We start from the raw sequence: 15,465 nt of genomic DNA, 5'->3' as shown, positions 1-15,465 counted from the left end.
GTGGTGTATCCATGCGCCCAAATTATCAATCATTGGATGAGTAAGTTGAGATGTGGGTTAAATCCACACCATTGAATGTTGTAACCGGTTAAAAGGGTTGCTGTAGGTAAAAGTGAATAAAATAAAAATTGAACAAAAAAATAAAAACAAAACAAGAAAAGAAAAATAGAACGATACAAAGGGAGAAAGGGCAAAGACGATGTTGAACTACTGAAGCAATCCCACCAACTCTCTCTTTCATCTCTCCCTCTCTTCCCCTACCTGTGAATCGCTTGATTCTGTGGATGAAATTGAGAAGATCTTAAATCTCTTGGTCCCTCTCTCTCTCTCTCTCTCTCTCTCTGTCCATCTCTCTCTTCGTCCGTCTCTCTCTTCGTCCCCCTCTCTCTGCTCCTCTCAGTCATCAGTTCAAACCCTAGAAAATTGGGGATTTTTCCAATATCAAAGGTCAGTTTGCTTTTTCTATTCCTTTTGTCTTTTGGTTTCTGGTTTTTTTTTTTGGATAGTTGGGTTTTATTTGTTGGTAATGTGATTTTTTGTTTAAATTTGATAATGGGTTTCTTTTGATTCCCCTGTTCCTGTTTTGTGACCTTGTTGTTCCAGAAACTCAAATTTTATGACTGGCATAGATCTATTATTGTGAATTTGTGATTAATTAGGATAAGTAGTCCCAATAGATGAAAGGTTGAGAAGCTCATATGAGAATTTTTATGGCAAGGCCAAGGAGAGGGAAATAAGTGCAGTTGGTGAAGTGGGAGTTAGTGTCAAAGGATGATTAGGGGTACTATCGTATTGTAAGTGGTGGTTCACACGTTAGATGGGTCTTTATGCTATCCATAGAAGAACTTGAGCTGGAACGATTTAGGAATAAAGTTGGAATGACCATTTTAGGACTGAAGTTGCTAGAATGAGTATTGATTTGTGTATATTGAATCTAGGAAAGTCTATTTATGTTGTTAAACTGCATGCAAAGTCTGAGATTTTGCTATCGATTTTCTTATCTTCTTTCAATTATTGTAATCTGAGAGTTCATTTTTGCTCATATAATAACATATGTCATGGTTTGGTTTTTATTTTTTTCTTTTGTAGGATTGACCAATCTTTCAGTCACAGGTTAGAATCCATCCTATCATTCAACTCAATTGTGTTATCCTTTTCCTTTATTACAATCATTAGTATTAGCTTGGCAACAAGGTCAATAGAACCTGTTAACAAATATTTAATAACCATTAGAAGCTTTCATCCACTGCTTATGGGAAATGCCTCCCCGAGTTGTTTATTGCGAACTATGTATAGGTACATGGGTCTGTAATTATTTTTGTTGATGAACAGATAGTGGAAGTAATGACCCAGATTGTGGTTGAAAAAGTGCTTAGTTCATATTTCAATATGTAGGCATATGTTGAAAATTTTGGAGCGGAGCAAGGGATGTGGAGGTGGATCTTATTTGGGATAGGCTTCGTTTTTGGGATTCCCTTTGGCCGTTGGTATCTTCAGAAGTTAAGGATTGTTCCTTTCAAGGTATATTGTATTATTAGAATTCTGCTGTCAACTACAAGTTTTGTTCGTCTAGTGCCATGTATCTTTGTTAAGTTGTTTACCTAGTATAGCTAGACCAGTGGACAACTTGTCCCTTGTATTGTTATGTTCTCTTCTTAATGAAATTATGTTTCTTATTACAAAAAAAAAAAGACAATGAAGTGATTGAGAGAGACAGTGAGTTGGAAATTGAACAAGAATAATGCAATCGTAAGTTCGAAATTGCAATACCCATCCGTAATCTTGTAATTGAGTGTTCCATAAAATTGTAAAACCCATCTGTTTTGGACAGCTGTGTTTCATAAAATTGTAAAATCCATCCGTAATCTTGTAATTGACAAACAGTTAGTGGGAAATTGAAACTGAATAATGCAATTGACAAACAATAAGTTGGAAATTGTAAACATGCAGTTATCATGCGTGCCTATTTTCTTCACTTTTGACTTCGTTTTCCACATGATTTCACTTCCCATTCCCCATTCCTAATGCTTTTGTAACCCCAAAGTGAAGAAGTTTTTTTTTTGGGTCAAAAAAATGCGATTTTTGGCCTTTGTAAATATGTTGTAAACATGTATTTAAAATATATTAAAATTAAGAAAATAAATTTATAAAGGGAAGGTGGGACATTAGGGAAGTAAATTAGGTCCTTATCCTTGTAAACCAAAGGGTTTACAATAGTAAGGACTCGTATGCAATTGACAAACAGTTAGTGGGAAATTGAAACTGAATAATGCAATTGACAAATAGTAAGTTCAAAATTGCAATTGATAAATGGTAAAGTGGAACATTTGGAAGGTACATTAGAGAAAATTCTACAGTGCGCCAGGCACACTGATGCGCCACTTATTATAGACCATTGGATGAGTAGTTGGGGCATGTGGGGTAATCTAAAGCGTTGATTGTTGGTTACCGGTTAAATTGATTGCTGTAGGTAAAACCAAATAAAAAATAAAAAAATACTTGCTCTCTCAGTCAGAGACATTTCAAGTTTAGGGTTGGGTTTCTCATTTCTTTATCTTCGAGTTTGATTCCTTCTACAGCAGCTCCTCTCCTCCTTCTGTGACGACGAGACGATGCCGGCGACCACATCTCCTCTCCTCTCAAGTAGGTCATGCTCCTTCTTCATTTCGTTCTCCTTTCGAGGGTTTTTGGTCTGGGTATCTTCCTTGTTGCTGCTGCTTCATCGCTGGTTTCTTTGTTTTGTTTTTTTAGGTTTTCATAGTTATGATTTCCCTTTCTCACTCTCATCTGGATCTCTATGGCTGGCTTTCTCTCAACCTCTCTGTGGCTGGCTTTCTCTCAACCTCTCTGTGGCAGGTAAGAACTCTAATTTTCTCCCTCTCTTTCTAACTGTGCGATTTAGATGATTCGCATCATAGCAGAAAGTATTTCAACTTTGAATTTTGGTCTAGACTTTCTAACAAAATGATTTATATGTCCTATTTTAATTTAGGGCTTAATGATTTGGGTATTGAATGGCAAGTCCTTATTTATTTTTTTTTGGTAATATTTTGGATTTATATAGGAATTTGGTAATTTTTTGAAATTATAATTATGTTTTTTTTTTCTTTCGAATTGTTCTCTCTCCCACCTCTCCCCTTTCTCCCTCTCAGATATATCGTTGCTAATTTCTTACTTTTTTATTATTTGAATTTGAGGGTTGGAAGCTTGAGAGTTGTTCATTCTTGATAATGATATGGGACTTTAAATTGATGGCCTTGAGACTGCATATTGTTCAAACCAAAAGCACTGGGTTCTTGAAGGAAGATGCTAGAAGATGGAGATAGGATTGAGACATTTTATGTACTCTGTTTACTTGAGATCTCAATGTTAAAATAATGATCTAGAACTTGAGATAGGATTGAGACATTTATTGTCCTCCACGACAATAGAGCAAATTGGTGTCCGTTACAACCCATGAGATCCATGACTTCTTATAATGTATTATTTTTGTGCTTGAGATAATTTAGTCTGAATTGTAGAGTAATATCTTTAGTTTCTTATGCAGTTTTAGAGATGCTCAACAACAGAGCATAGAATGTATGTGCTGTAAGTTCTTCATCCAATCTTCATATTTGACATGAATTACGCTATAGAATTTCATTGATAAAGTGACTGAAACTGATTAGTGATCATTCATACATCATTTTCATGTTCATATTCAAAAGATAAACAATTGATCATTGTCTCTTAATGCGTCTAATTCTTCGACTTGTGAGCCGTCCACCATCACAAATGTGCTCCTCTGTTTCCCAACTTTTTCTCTGCATTCACAAAAACAAAAAACAAAAATGCTATCATTGATGTGAATTTATGAATTTGAATTTATCTTCTTTTATGTATGAATTTGAATGTGTGAGATGATTCTCATATTATATATATATGTATATATATATATTGGCAATGTGTGAAATCATTGAACTCTCTGGCCTTCTAGGGGTTGATTTTAGATTCTCATTAGTTCATATTTGTAATAGCCACTTATCATCCAAGACCATCTTACAGTATTTTGGAATTGGTTAGCTTAGTCTTCAACAAATCTCTTGGTATTGAAAATGTAATCTTCATTAGCATGAACTGAAAGTACTCGGTACTGGCTTTTACATTGGGGAGAATTCATAATATTTTATTCGATAAAAAAATACCTTGTGAAATACAATTGAAGCTAACGAAAAGCTAGATAAGTAGACTTAGATTTATAGTCTAAGTATTCTATTAAAAAGGAGATGTGCGCCTCTGTATTCAGTTCATCCAGCAATTCTGTTAGAAAAGGGATTTCTTGTAGCATCTCTTGTTTTAAGTCTTTCAAGTGCTAAGAAGAAAAGAGTCAGTGTAAACAAATGCCTATGCATCATAGGGTTAGTTATATATATATATATATATATATTAAAAGAAGGAAATGAGAGCAATGGATATTCAGGTTACAATACAAAACTACATTTGCTAGCTGATATACTCTTACTTAAGTTATAAGGTGGTATTGCTTAAGTTATAAGGTTGTATTGCTCTCAAACCTGAAAATGTTGAGGCACTAACTTGTACACGAGACTGGATATTTATTTGTTTCTTTTTATCATCATCTAAAGTCTTATTTGGGCAGTTAGCTATAACTATTGTTTTATTTGGCTTGTATATTTTCATGTTTACAGGACTTCCCAACCCATTGAACATGAAACTTCACTGCAATCAATGGTACCATGATATGAAGAGTCCTAATTTACACGACTTCTATATCTTCTACATGGGAAAGGGACTTACTCTTCTTGGGCTTCTTAATTTCAAATTGGTTTTGATTATGTTTTTCAGTTAGGTATTGTTTTGATTTTGATTTTGGATTTGCAGGTATTCCAACTAGCGGCCCATCCACCCTTCCCAGCATCTGATAAGGGTTTTTTTTTTTTTCCTTCAAATTTATCTCTCTGTCTCTGTCTTTCATTTTGGTGAATGGTTGAGGATGTTATTTATTTATTTTAGTAATGCATGAGGAATATATATATATTATGAACTGCATGTTAAAAACTATCATGCTACATTGGAAGTGGTATTATTTGCCTAATCTTGGCATAGTGCTAAGAATAGTTAAGTTTGGAATCACAAAATGAGGACGTAAAGACAAACACCAGGCCATTGTACATTGCATTGGAGATATGGTTGAAGCTGGTCCCAGCTTTTGGCTGCTTTCGTTGCACTTTTTTGTTTGATATTCAAAGCCTATAAGATTGATGATCGTTATACAATCCAAAAAGTAAAAAAAGGAAAAAGAAAAGAACAAATCTCTACCCCAAACTGGCATTTTGCTTTCTATTCAAGTTAATTATGTTGTAGGTTTGTTCTTTTTTTGTTTACAATGATGAATTTCTAATTGTTTTCATATTAGCATATTGCTTTATGTTTCCATTCATTTTATTGATAGTTTCGTGATTGTTTTTCAGGTTGGGGTAAAGAATTAGGCCAAGTACAAGACTAATATACTATTTTGGAGTCTATTTATTTGGCTACTTGAATTTGTAATATTTTCATTGTATCTGGAGATTGTATTTTTTTATTATAAAAATATACATAATGACTTAAGATTTTAGATTTATAATTATTGGTTATGTAGAGTGAATGTATTGAACAATACTTTCAATTACATGAATGAAGTTTATGTTGGCTTTGATGAGGATATAGTACCATTGAGAATAAGCTTTTAAAGTAAATTTGACTGTTATATCATAGTTTATGTGCCAATTGAAACAATCTTCCCATTAGCATTGTGAATGGGCATTGTACCATAAAGTTGTATTATGAGATTAGTGTATGCATGTTATTGGCAGGCTTTTTTATTTTAAGAAAGTAAACACAAAATGTGATTTGTCAATGCAATTGACAAACAGGTAGTGCCATTTGCATTCCAGTCGTGCAATTGACAAAAAAAAGTAGTACTATTTGCATTCCAGTCGAGCAATTGCCATTATCTGTGCACAATTAATTGAAAATTTAAATTTAATATGTGATATGTCAATGCAATTGACAAACAGGTAGGGTAATTTGCATTCTAGTAGTGCAATTGAGAACTAAAGTAGTCCCATTTGCATCTAAGGCAATATTAACAGCTCAACGACATTGAAAATAAGCTTTTTACAAAGCAAAAAAAGCTCCCAACCCTATCCCCCCTCTCTTCTAGGGCCGCTAGGAGGGGAAGTGGTCATTGACCCTTCTCCCCTCCCCTTCTTGCCTCCTTGTTCCTCATTTCCTCCCTTCCCCCCCTTCCTTCCTTCATCTCCCTCTTTTTGGTTCTTTTTTTTTTTTTTTTTGCTTTTTCTCCCTCTTCTCCCCCTTTATTTCTTCTCTGGTTCCCTCTCCCCCTCTCTCCTTCGTCCCCCCTCCTCTCCTTTCTTTTATGTTCTCTTTCCCAAATCTCTACCTCACTTTTTTTTTTTTTTGGCTTGTGCTTTCTTTTTCTTTTTCTCTCCTCTCCTTATTGAATGAAACTCGATTTAGACCCAAAAAAAAATTTATATAAAAAGGAATATAAAAAAAAAAAGGTAGTCCCATTTGCATTTCAGTCTTGCAGTTATCATTATCTTTGCTCAATTATGAAACGTAGTATTTCTCACTAATGATAAATCCTTCATAATTAATTGTATGTTCAAAAGATTGTAATCCATGACCAAAAAACTTAGTAGAATGCATAAAAACGTTGCTTAATAGAATGCAATTCGTAATTTCTGTCCTTGCAATTGAATTTTATGCACATTATTGCAAATGTGGTTGCAATCATATTATACATTTTATTCCTAGAAATGCATGCTTTATAAGTTTAACATTTTATTCCTACAAATGCATGCTTTATAAGTTTATCTTGAAAATACAAAATAAAATTAAACTATGTATTTGGATAAGTTTATTTCCGAAAAGGAACATTTGAATTGATTAAGGGTAATTTGTCTCATGTTTGACAATTGCTTTTGATACCATAAAAAAAGGAAAGAAAAAAATTATGTATGATTTACGAGGTTTTGCAGCATGATTACAACTTTAAGGTTCTTATTAATCCCTAATCTTGTAATGTGGATCCATAACATTGTAAAATGGTGATTTACAATATTAAGGATTTGATGAACCCTAACGTTGTAATCCAGGAGCAAAATCTTACGAGTTTAGGGATTCTCCTTACGACGTTAAGGTACCATCGGTCCTTAATCTTGTAAACTATTGTTTACTAGAATAAGGACGGATTTTACATCCCTAAGGTCCACCATTACCAATTCCTTGTAATATGGATCCATATCCTTGTAAAAGGTTGATTTACAACATTATGGATTTGGTGAACCCTAACGTTGTAATCCATTAGCAAAACCTTGTAAATTGTTACCAAAAACTTGTAAGTTACGAGTTTAGGGATTCTCTTTACGACGTTAAGGTACCGTCGTGTCCCAAAATTGTAAAATCGGCCCTTTATCTTGTAAACCCTCATTTTACTAGAATAAGGACCCCAATTTACATCCTCATGGTCCGGACTTACCTGTAAACATTTGTGTTTACACATACAAGGACCCAATTTACTTTCCTAATGTCCCTAGTTACCTTAATATTATACTAGAAGTCATTCTCTTTGTAAATGACAATATTACAACATTAAGGATGTGTTTTACAATGTTGTGGAACATAACTATCCATAAAAGAGTAATACGAGCCCTTAATATTGTAAACATCCGAGTTTACAAGTAGAAGGACCTAGTTTACCTTTCGAAGGTTCTCCTTTACCCTAAAATTGTACTACATGCCTTTATCTTTGTAAATTATGATATTACAAAGTAAGGATAACTTTTACAATGTTGTGGAACATGACTGTCCTAAACAGAGTAATCTAAGACCTTAAAATTGTAAAAATTTGTGTTTACACTTATAAGGACCCAATTTACTTTCCTAATGTCCCTAGTTACCTTAATATTGTACTAGAAGTCATTCTCTTTGTAAATGACAATATTACAACATTAAGGATGTGTTTTACAATCTTGTGTAAATCACTGTCCAATTATATGCCAATTGCCAAATAGGAAGGGATAATTGTATGGCCCTTATGCAATTGCATTTTTAAAATAATGAAAACTTGATAACTTCATTTACAACATTATGGATAACTATCCATAAAAGAGTAATACGAGACCTTAATATTGTAAACATCCGAGTTTACAAGTAGAAGGACCTAGTTTACCTTTCGAAGGTTCCCCTTTACCCTAAAATTGTACTACATGCCTTTATCTTTGTAAATTATGATATTACAAGAGTAAGGATAACTTTTACAATGTTGTGGAACATGACTGTCCTAAACAGAGTAATCTAAGACCTTAAAATTGTAAACAATTGTGTTTACACTTATAAGGACCCAATTTACTTTGCTAATGTCCCTAGTTACCTTAATATTGTAATAGAAGTCATTCTCTTTGTAAATGACAATATTACAACATTAAGGATGTGTTTTACAATCTTGTGGAACATAACTATCCATAAAAGAGTAATACGAGACCTTAAAATTGTAAACATCCGAGTTTACAAGTGTAAGGACCTAGTTTATGTTTCCAAGGTTCCCCCTTACCCTAAAATTGTACTACATGCCTTCATCTTTGTAAATTATGATATTACAAGAGTAAGGATAACTTTTACAATGTTGTGGAACATGACTGTCCTAAACAGAGAAATCTAAGACCTTAAAATTGTAAAAATTTGTGTTTACACTTATAAGGACCCAATTTACTTTCCTAATGTCCCTAGTAACCTTAATATTGTACTAGAAGTCATTCTCTTTGTAAATGACAATATTACAACGTTAAGGATGTGTTTTACAATCTTGTGGAACATAACTATCCATAAAAGAGTAATACGAGACCTTAAAATTGTAAACATCCGAGTTTACAAGTGTAAGGACCTAGTTTACGTTTCCAAGGTTCCCCCTGACCCTAAAATTGTACTACATGCCTTCATCTTTGTAAATTATGATATTACAAGAGTAAGGATAACTTTTACAATGTTGTGGAACATGACTGTACTAAACAGAGTAATCTAAGACCTTAAAATTGTAAACATTTGTGTTAAAATTGTAAACATTTGTGTTTACACTTATAAGGACCCAATTTACTTTCATAATGTCCCTAGTTACCTTAATATTGTACTAGAAGTCATTCTCTTTGTAAATGACAATATTACAACATTAAGGATGTGTTTTACAATCTTGTGGAACATAACTATCCATAAAAGAGTAATACGAGACCTTAAAATTGTAAACATCCGAGTTTACAAGTGTAAGGACCTAGTTTACGTTTCCAAGGTTCCCCCTTACCCTAAAATTGTACTACATGCCTTCATCTTTGTAAATTATGATATTACAAGAGTAAGGATAACTTTTACAATGTTGTGGAACATGACTGTCCTAAACAGAGTAATCTAAGACCTTAAAATTGTAAACATTTGTGTTTACACTTATAAGGACCCAATTTACTTTGCAATGTCCCTAGTAACCTTAATATTGTACTAGAAGTCATTCTCTTTGTAAATGACAATATTACAACATTAAGGATGTGTTTTACAATCTTGTGGAACATAACTATCCATAAAAGAGTAATACGAGACCTTAATATTGTAAACATCCGAGTTTACAAGTGTAAGGACCTAGTTTACGTTTCCAAGGTTCCCCCTTACCCTAAAATTGTACTACATGCCTTCATCTTTGTAAATTATGATATTACAAGAGTAAGGATAACTTTTACAATCTTGTGGAACATGACTGTCCTAAACAGAGTAATCTAAGACCTTAAAATTGTAAACATTTGTGTTTACACTTATAAGGACCCAATTTACTTTCCTAATGTCCCTAGTTACCTTAATATTGTACTAGACGTCATTCTCTTTGTAAATGACAATATTACAACATTAAGGATGTGTTTTACAATCTTCTAGAGCATAACTATCCATAAAAGAGTAATACGAGACCTTAATATTGTAAACCCTCATTTTACTTGAATAAGGACCCAATTTACATCCTTATGATCCGGAGTTACCAATTCCTTATAATGTGGATCCATATCCTTATAAATGAGTATTTACAACATTATGGATTAGGTGAACCCTAATGTTGTAATCCTTGTTCAAAAACTTGTAAATCACTACTCAAATCTTGTAACTTATAAGTTTTATGATCCTTTTACAATGTTATGGTACTCTCATATCCAAACTACTGTAAATCACTATCCAATTATATGCCAATTGCCAAACAGGAAGGGCATAATTGCATGACCCTTATGCAATTGCATTGTTAAAAAAGTGAAAACTTGATAACTTCGTTTACAACAATATTATGGATTAGGTGAACCCTAATGTTGTAATCCTTGTTCAAAAACTTGTAAATCGCTACCTAAATCTTGTAACTTATAAGTTTTAGGATCCTTTGACAATGTTATGGTACTCTCATATCCAAACTATTATAAATCACTATCTAATCATATGCCAATTGCGAAACAGAAAAGGCATAATTGCATGACCCTTATGCAATTGCATTTTCAAAAAGTGAAAACTTGATAACTTTTATAACCGGTAACCAATTTTTAAAATTTTTTGAAAATATCATAAAGGACAAATGGTGCATGGGTGCACCTGGTGCACTATAGAAGGTGCCTAAAACATAGGGCTCATATACGGTTCTTTTTCTTTTTCTTGTTTCTGTTTTTTTTCTTGTCTCGCAGATTTCCATTACATCCAATCAATCAATCTTATAACTCTTTAAAAATAATATAAGGAAAAAAATCCAAAACCCCCAACCATATTTCCACCTCATAACCCTCCCTCTCATGAGCGTATATGATGTGACACTTACTCCCTTGGAGATGCTCGCCTACAATAATTCTCAGCGTATGTGACGTGACATACATAATAGTTTTGAAAATATTTGACATCGAAAGCTTGCCCGATGCATAATTTAATGCAATAATTTATGTGTTATATGATTGATTGATCGGATATAATGGAAATTTGCCCGAAAAGCAAAAGAAAAAAAAATAGAACCTTTAAATTCTAATCAGCAATTATTGATTGATGTGTATCGAGTGCTGCTATTTTCATCTATGTCCTGTTTTCTAACTCATCTTATATTGAAAATGTTAAAGACAAATTTATCCATGTGTAAAATGATATCTAAGAACTTAGAGTTTAACACCATAGTGGATTATCCATGTGTAAAACCAAGCTAGTTCATAGCTCCATAGACTAATTTTTAATATAAACCAAATAGGGTTTAATAGCATAGTGGATTGAACATCTAAGGCTTTTTACCTAGATTGACCTTAGATTCCTTCATGCATTCATATCATACATGAAAAGTTGTTTTATGTAAAAATATTGACTAAGTATGAAAAATTGATTTTTGGAATAATCTTTTTCTCAAGAAAATTTTTGGCGGCTTTTATTCCTTACACATCAAATAAGAAAACTTGATTTTATGGGAATTTAGTATGAAGTATATATTGACTTAATGAGCCATCATTTTTAGCCTAAATCGTATTTTGCATTAAAATCGATTTTTCATATATTTTGATTTTGTGGGAATTTGATTTTCTAGTATTTTTATTTGAATCCAAACGGGGAATACTTCCTTATTTACATTGTAAACTTAAGTAAATGTCTTTGTCATTTTACTTTTTACATTTAATTAAATGTTGAAAATAGAAATAAGGTAATCTGTACAGCGCCACTGATTGGGCTAATATTGAAAATAAATTAAATATATAGGTTTTATTTATTTTTTTCTGAAAAAACCACACTAGGCTACAGCCCACTGTAGCCCTTAGTGTGGTTCCGCCCATGTAGTGGTGCTTTTGGAAAACTAGAGGCCTTTCCCTGCTTCTTTGAGGGATTTTTGTCAAGGGGTAGGTGGTCATATTGCCATGTGTTTTGAAAAAGTGTTAGGAATTAAGAAAGCCGGAATTCTTAGTATAGATATGATCATATGACCTGCAGAAGCAATATTCCATGGCATAAAAGACATTCCAGGTATGATTTCTGGCGTAATAATAATCACTTAAAGAGTTAAAAATGTTTTTAAAAAAAAAAAAAAAAAAGTCTCTGTTTTGTATGTTTATTTACTCGAGAAAACATTTAGACAAGAGAGTTTGTGATTTGGTGATAATTTCTGCTTCACAAGGTTTGGGTATATGAAAATTTTCCCCTCAGAATCTCTTGTTAATGGGATTTTTTCTGTGTCAATATGGCAGGTTGATTTTGTTATCTTGCAAGTTCAGAACTTTGATTCCTATTAGAAGATTGCAAAGCTGCCAACAGTTGTTTCTGGGAAAAGCACCGAGGCTGATCCTATTATAGTTGATAATTATACCGTCAGATTTCTTGTCGCATGGAATAGCTGATGCCAATCTCATAGCATGGACTCGCACCAACATTTTGGATTTGGTGTGACTGGTGCAGGATTTTCATATACAGCTCCACAGTCCACTGTTCCATCTTTACCTACACAAATCCTTGGACCCGCCTGTTAAAAACAACAAATTTATTTAGAATTCCCCATAATTTATAAGTCTGCTCATCCTTTGTGCATGTTTTAATAAAATGTGGCATGTGTTACTGATCATATCAACATTAATTTATTTCTTACACTGAAGGCTGTGAATTTGAAAGGGCTTTCTTGTTGGAAAAGACCATTTTCATCAAGCCATCTCTCTGGCCGAAATTCTTCTGCATCATCACCCCATATATATATATATTTCATCCTGCCCATGCCATAAGCATGGTATGCCACCACATCACCTGTTTTGACACTAAATATCCATTTAGCCAGGTATCATCAGAAAGACAAACCTTCCCATTCTACGCATGGCCGGCCTTGAGATTTTGGTGGCCCAGGGCAAAGTTAAAAAGAAGGCCCTATAAATGCAAAACTACTTATAAATAAAAATATTTCTTTTGATTTATACGTGTGTATATAGAGTAGACCTTTTACAACTAGTAACAAAAATTAGGCCTTAAAAAAATTCGTTTTACTTGTGGAAAAGTATAAAAAATTTATATATAAAGCAATATGATTGAACCCAACGAAAATTTTTTGAAAGAGATTGGAAGAAAAATATGACATTTTAAGTAGTAGAATGCACCAAAGGAAGAAAGAGGGGTAGAACAATATATGTTAATTATATCAACCACAAATTACTCCTTCCAAAGTCAACCACTGTCGTTTTTTTTTTTCCCAAAAAATAGTCCATTTGATACATTTATAATAAGAACATCAACTCATCAATCATCATTAATATAAAAAAAATGAAGCCATATTTCTTAACGCTAGTGGATTTGAACATAGATTTGGTTTGAATAAAATCAAAGAGAACCCATTAATGCAAGATGGAACTTCAGAAATCTTGATGTTAGCTTCTTATATATACTCTAGACCTAGTATACTACTGTACCTCATATTTAAAAACAATTTTAAAAGCAACTTTTAAAAAAAATAATAAAAAATTAAATATTTTGTGGCCCCCCCTTGAGATGGGGCCTAGGGCAGTAGCCCTTCTCGCCCTGCCTCAGGGCCGGGCCTGATTCTATGATAGCATCAAACAAACTTGTTAAAAGTAATTGTAAAGATTCAAATTCAGAAAGGTCAGCAGACAATGTTGTTTATATCAGCTTAGCCTTGCAATTGTGTTTGAATTAGAATTACTAGTGGAAAAGCAGGGTACAGCCTGGTTGTCTCATTCAAAACTGCAAGGAGATATTGCATTTTCTCAAGGGCCTCATCAGTAAGGTTGTCTACAAGCTCATCAATGCTTGAATTATCTTTCAGATTTGTTGCTTCTCTAACTTCCTGTGAAATCTTTTCTTGTATATGAGGATGCTCGCAGAGCATGTAAATAAACCATGTAAGACTGCTAGCCGTTGTGTCTTTTCCGGCTGCAATGAGGCTGAGGACCATATGTCTCGCAAGTACTTTGGATCAGTCTCTTCCGATGCCAAAAACCTTTAGACAATGTCTACTTTCTTCAACTGCCATTCATTCAATTATATTAATCAATAATAACATGAAATTAATTCAATCCAGGACAAACATGACCTAGAAGGTAACTCACAGCTCGTAGCTTATCTTCTGAATTATGAATTGTTTCAATCTTGTCTTTGATTAATTTATAAACAAATTGATCTACGATTTTCATATTCTTCCTTAATGCTGCTTCTGATTCAATGTTTAAGAACCTTGTGATCTTCCAGGAGAAATCAACATAACCATACATAGTGCTTTCGTTTGCCACATCAAAAGAATTGGAAAACCGGGTACCTTCTTCATTTGTCCCACACACAGTGTCTAGTTCGACATCAAGGAGACTGAAAGAGAAACATATCCACCAATAGTCGGCTCCTCCAGCAACCACAAAGTGAAAGAAACCAAAGGCCAAGGTGTTTCATTCAGCTAATAGCTTGTATACCTCAAACGCCAAAGTCTTACCGGCACATAATCTATAGCATTAACTGAACCAAAAAAAAAAAATAGATCACCTCAGTTGCAACCACTACCACGTCTCTAGAATTGTATTTGGAACAAAAATTAGAGCAGTTTCAAGAGAGAAGATTCTTACATGATGCTAAGAATACTTTATAGATGATCGAGTCTAGAACTTAGTTCTATCTCTTTAAGACGAAATTGCCCCCTCACAGGTGCTTTTAGGATTTTCTTGACAAACGTCTCTCAGGATACAACGATCGACTTCTTGTTGAAGTAGCACTACAATCCCCAAGAAAAGCGAACTCAAACTTGTATATGAATTCTCTCTTACTAACTCACTATATTTCTGAAAATATAATGCTATGAATGCTCTAAAAACTACTATTGTTGGATGACAATTGGATGAATGAAATGTTGTAGAACCTTCTCTATTTATAGGCAACTAGGCCTCTAATCAGAAAAGATGTGACTGAAAAATATCAACTAATGTGTCTTTTCATATTGCAATTTTTCACATAAAGTATTATTATTTTATTCAAAAACAAAATAAATAATATTTTATTTTTCCTCGGTTAAGAGCATGACTATTCCCAATGAATACATATCAATTCATAAAAGTCACGTACTTAAAGTCACAGGTCCCACAATTTAATTTCCATTCAATTATTAAAAAATTAAATATAAATATTATAATTTTCTAACAATATATTCTATTATATTATACAACATTCTGATTGTTTCCAACAAATGGTCGAGAGTCAGTTTAGATTACAAAAGATGTCCCACAAGAGCAAGGGCACATAAAGACCATATCTTCCTAATTGGCCGGCCCCGCGGATAAGAGATAAGGGAGAACCTTAAACATACGATCCCTTCCCTATAAATAGTACATAAACAATGTTTCCATATTTGCAAAGCAAAAGATCTGAAATTCTTTTACACCAGTACAAATC

The 15,465-nt window shown here is 33.2% G+C and overlaps 1 protein-coding gene and 1 pseudogene across 5 annotated transcripts; one reads left to right on the top strand and one right to left on the bottom strand.

The window, feature by feature from the left end:
• The first annotated feature begins 358 nt into the window (after positions 1-358).
• Positions 359-5,582, top strand: LOC117625686. Of its 5 annotated transcripts, XR_004585442.1 has the most exons (9): positions 359-447; positions 1,090-1,113; positions 1,396-1,521; positions 2,580-2,643; positions 2,752-2,856; positions 3,198-3,588; positions 4,689-4,731; positions 4,882-4,927; positions 5,472-5,582. XR_004585442.1 is itself a non-coding variant. In XM_034357214.1 (8 exons), exons 3-7 carry the CDS (start codon positions 1,429-1,431, stop codon positions 4,892-4,894), a joined length of 318 nt encoding a protein of 105 aa, XP_034213105.1. In that variant the 5' UTR covers positions 359-447; positions 1,090-1,113; positions 1,396-1,428; the 3' UTR covers positions 4,895-4,927; positions 5,472-5,582. The 5 variants fall into 5 exon arrangements, 1 of the variants encoding a protein (XP_034213105.1); XR_004585441.1 differs by having other exon boundaries at positions 3,548-3,588; positions 4,689-4,927; XR_004585440.1 differs by having other exon boundaries at positions 4,689-4,927.
• A 6,860-nt stretch (positions 5,583-12,442) lies between these two features.
• Positions 12,443-14,523, bottom strand: LOC117625385 (annotated as a pseudogene).
• Positions 14,524-15,465: the final 942 nt, after the last annotated feature.

The sequence above is a fragment of the Prunus dulcis genome, chromosome 4 (genome assembly GCF_902201215.1).
Source record: "Prunus dulcis chromosome 4, ALMONDv2, whole genome shotgun sequence".
NCBI lineage: Eukaryota > Viridiplantae > Streptophyta > Magnoliopsida > Rosales > Rosaceae > Prunus > Prunus dulcis.
Note: the sequence above shows the minus strand (reverse complement) of the source record. Positions and strands in the feature narration are given on the sequence as shown.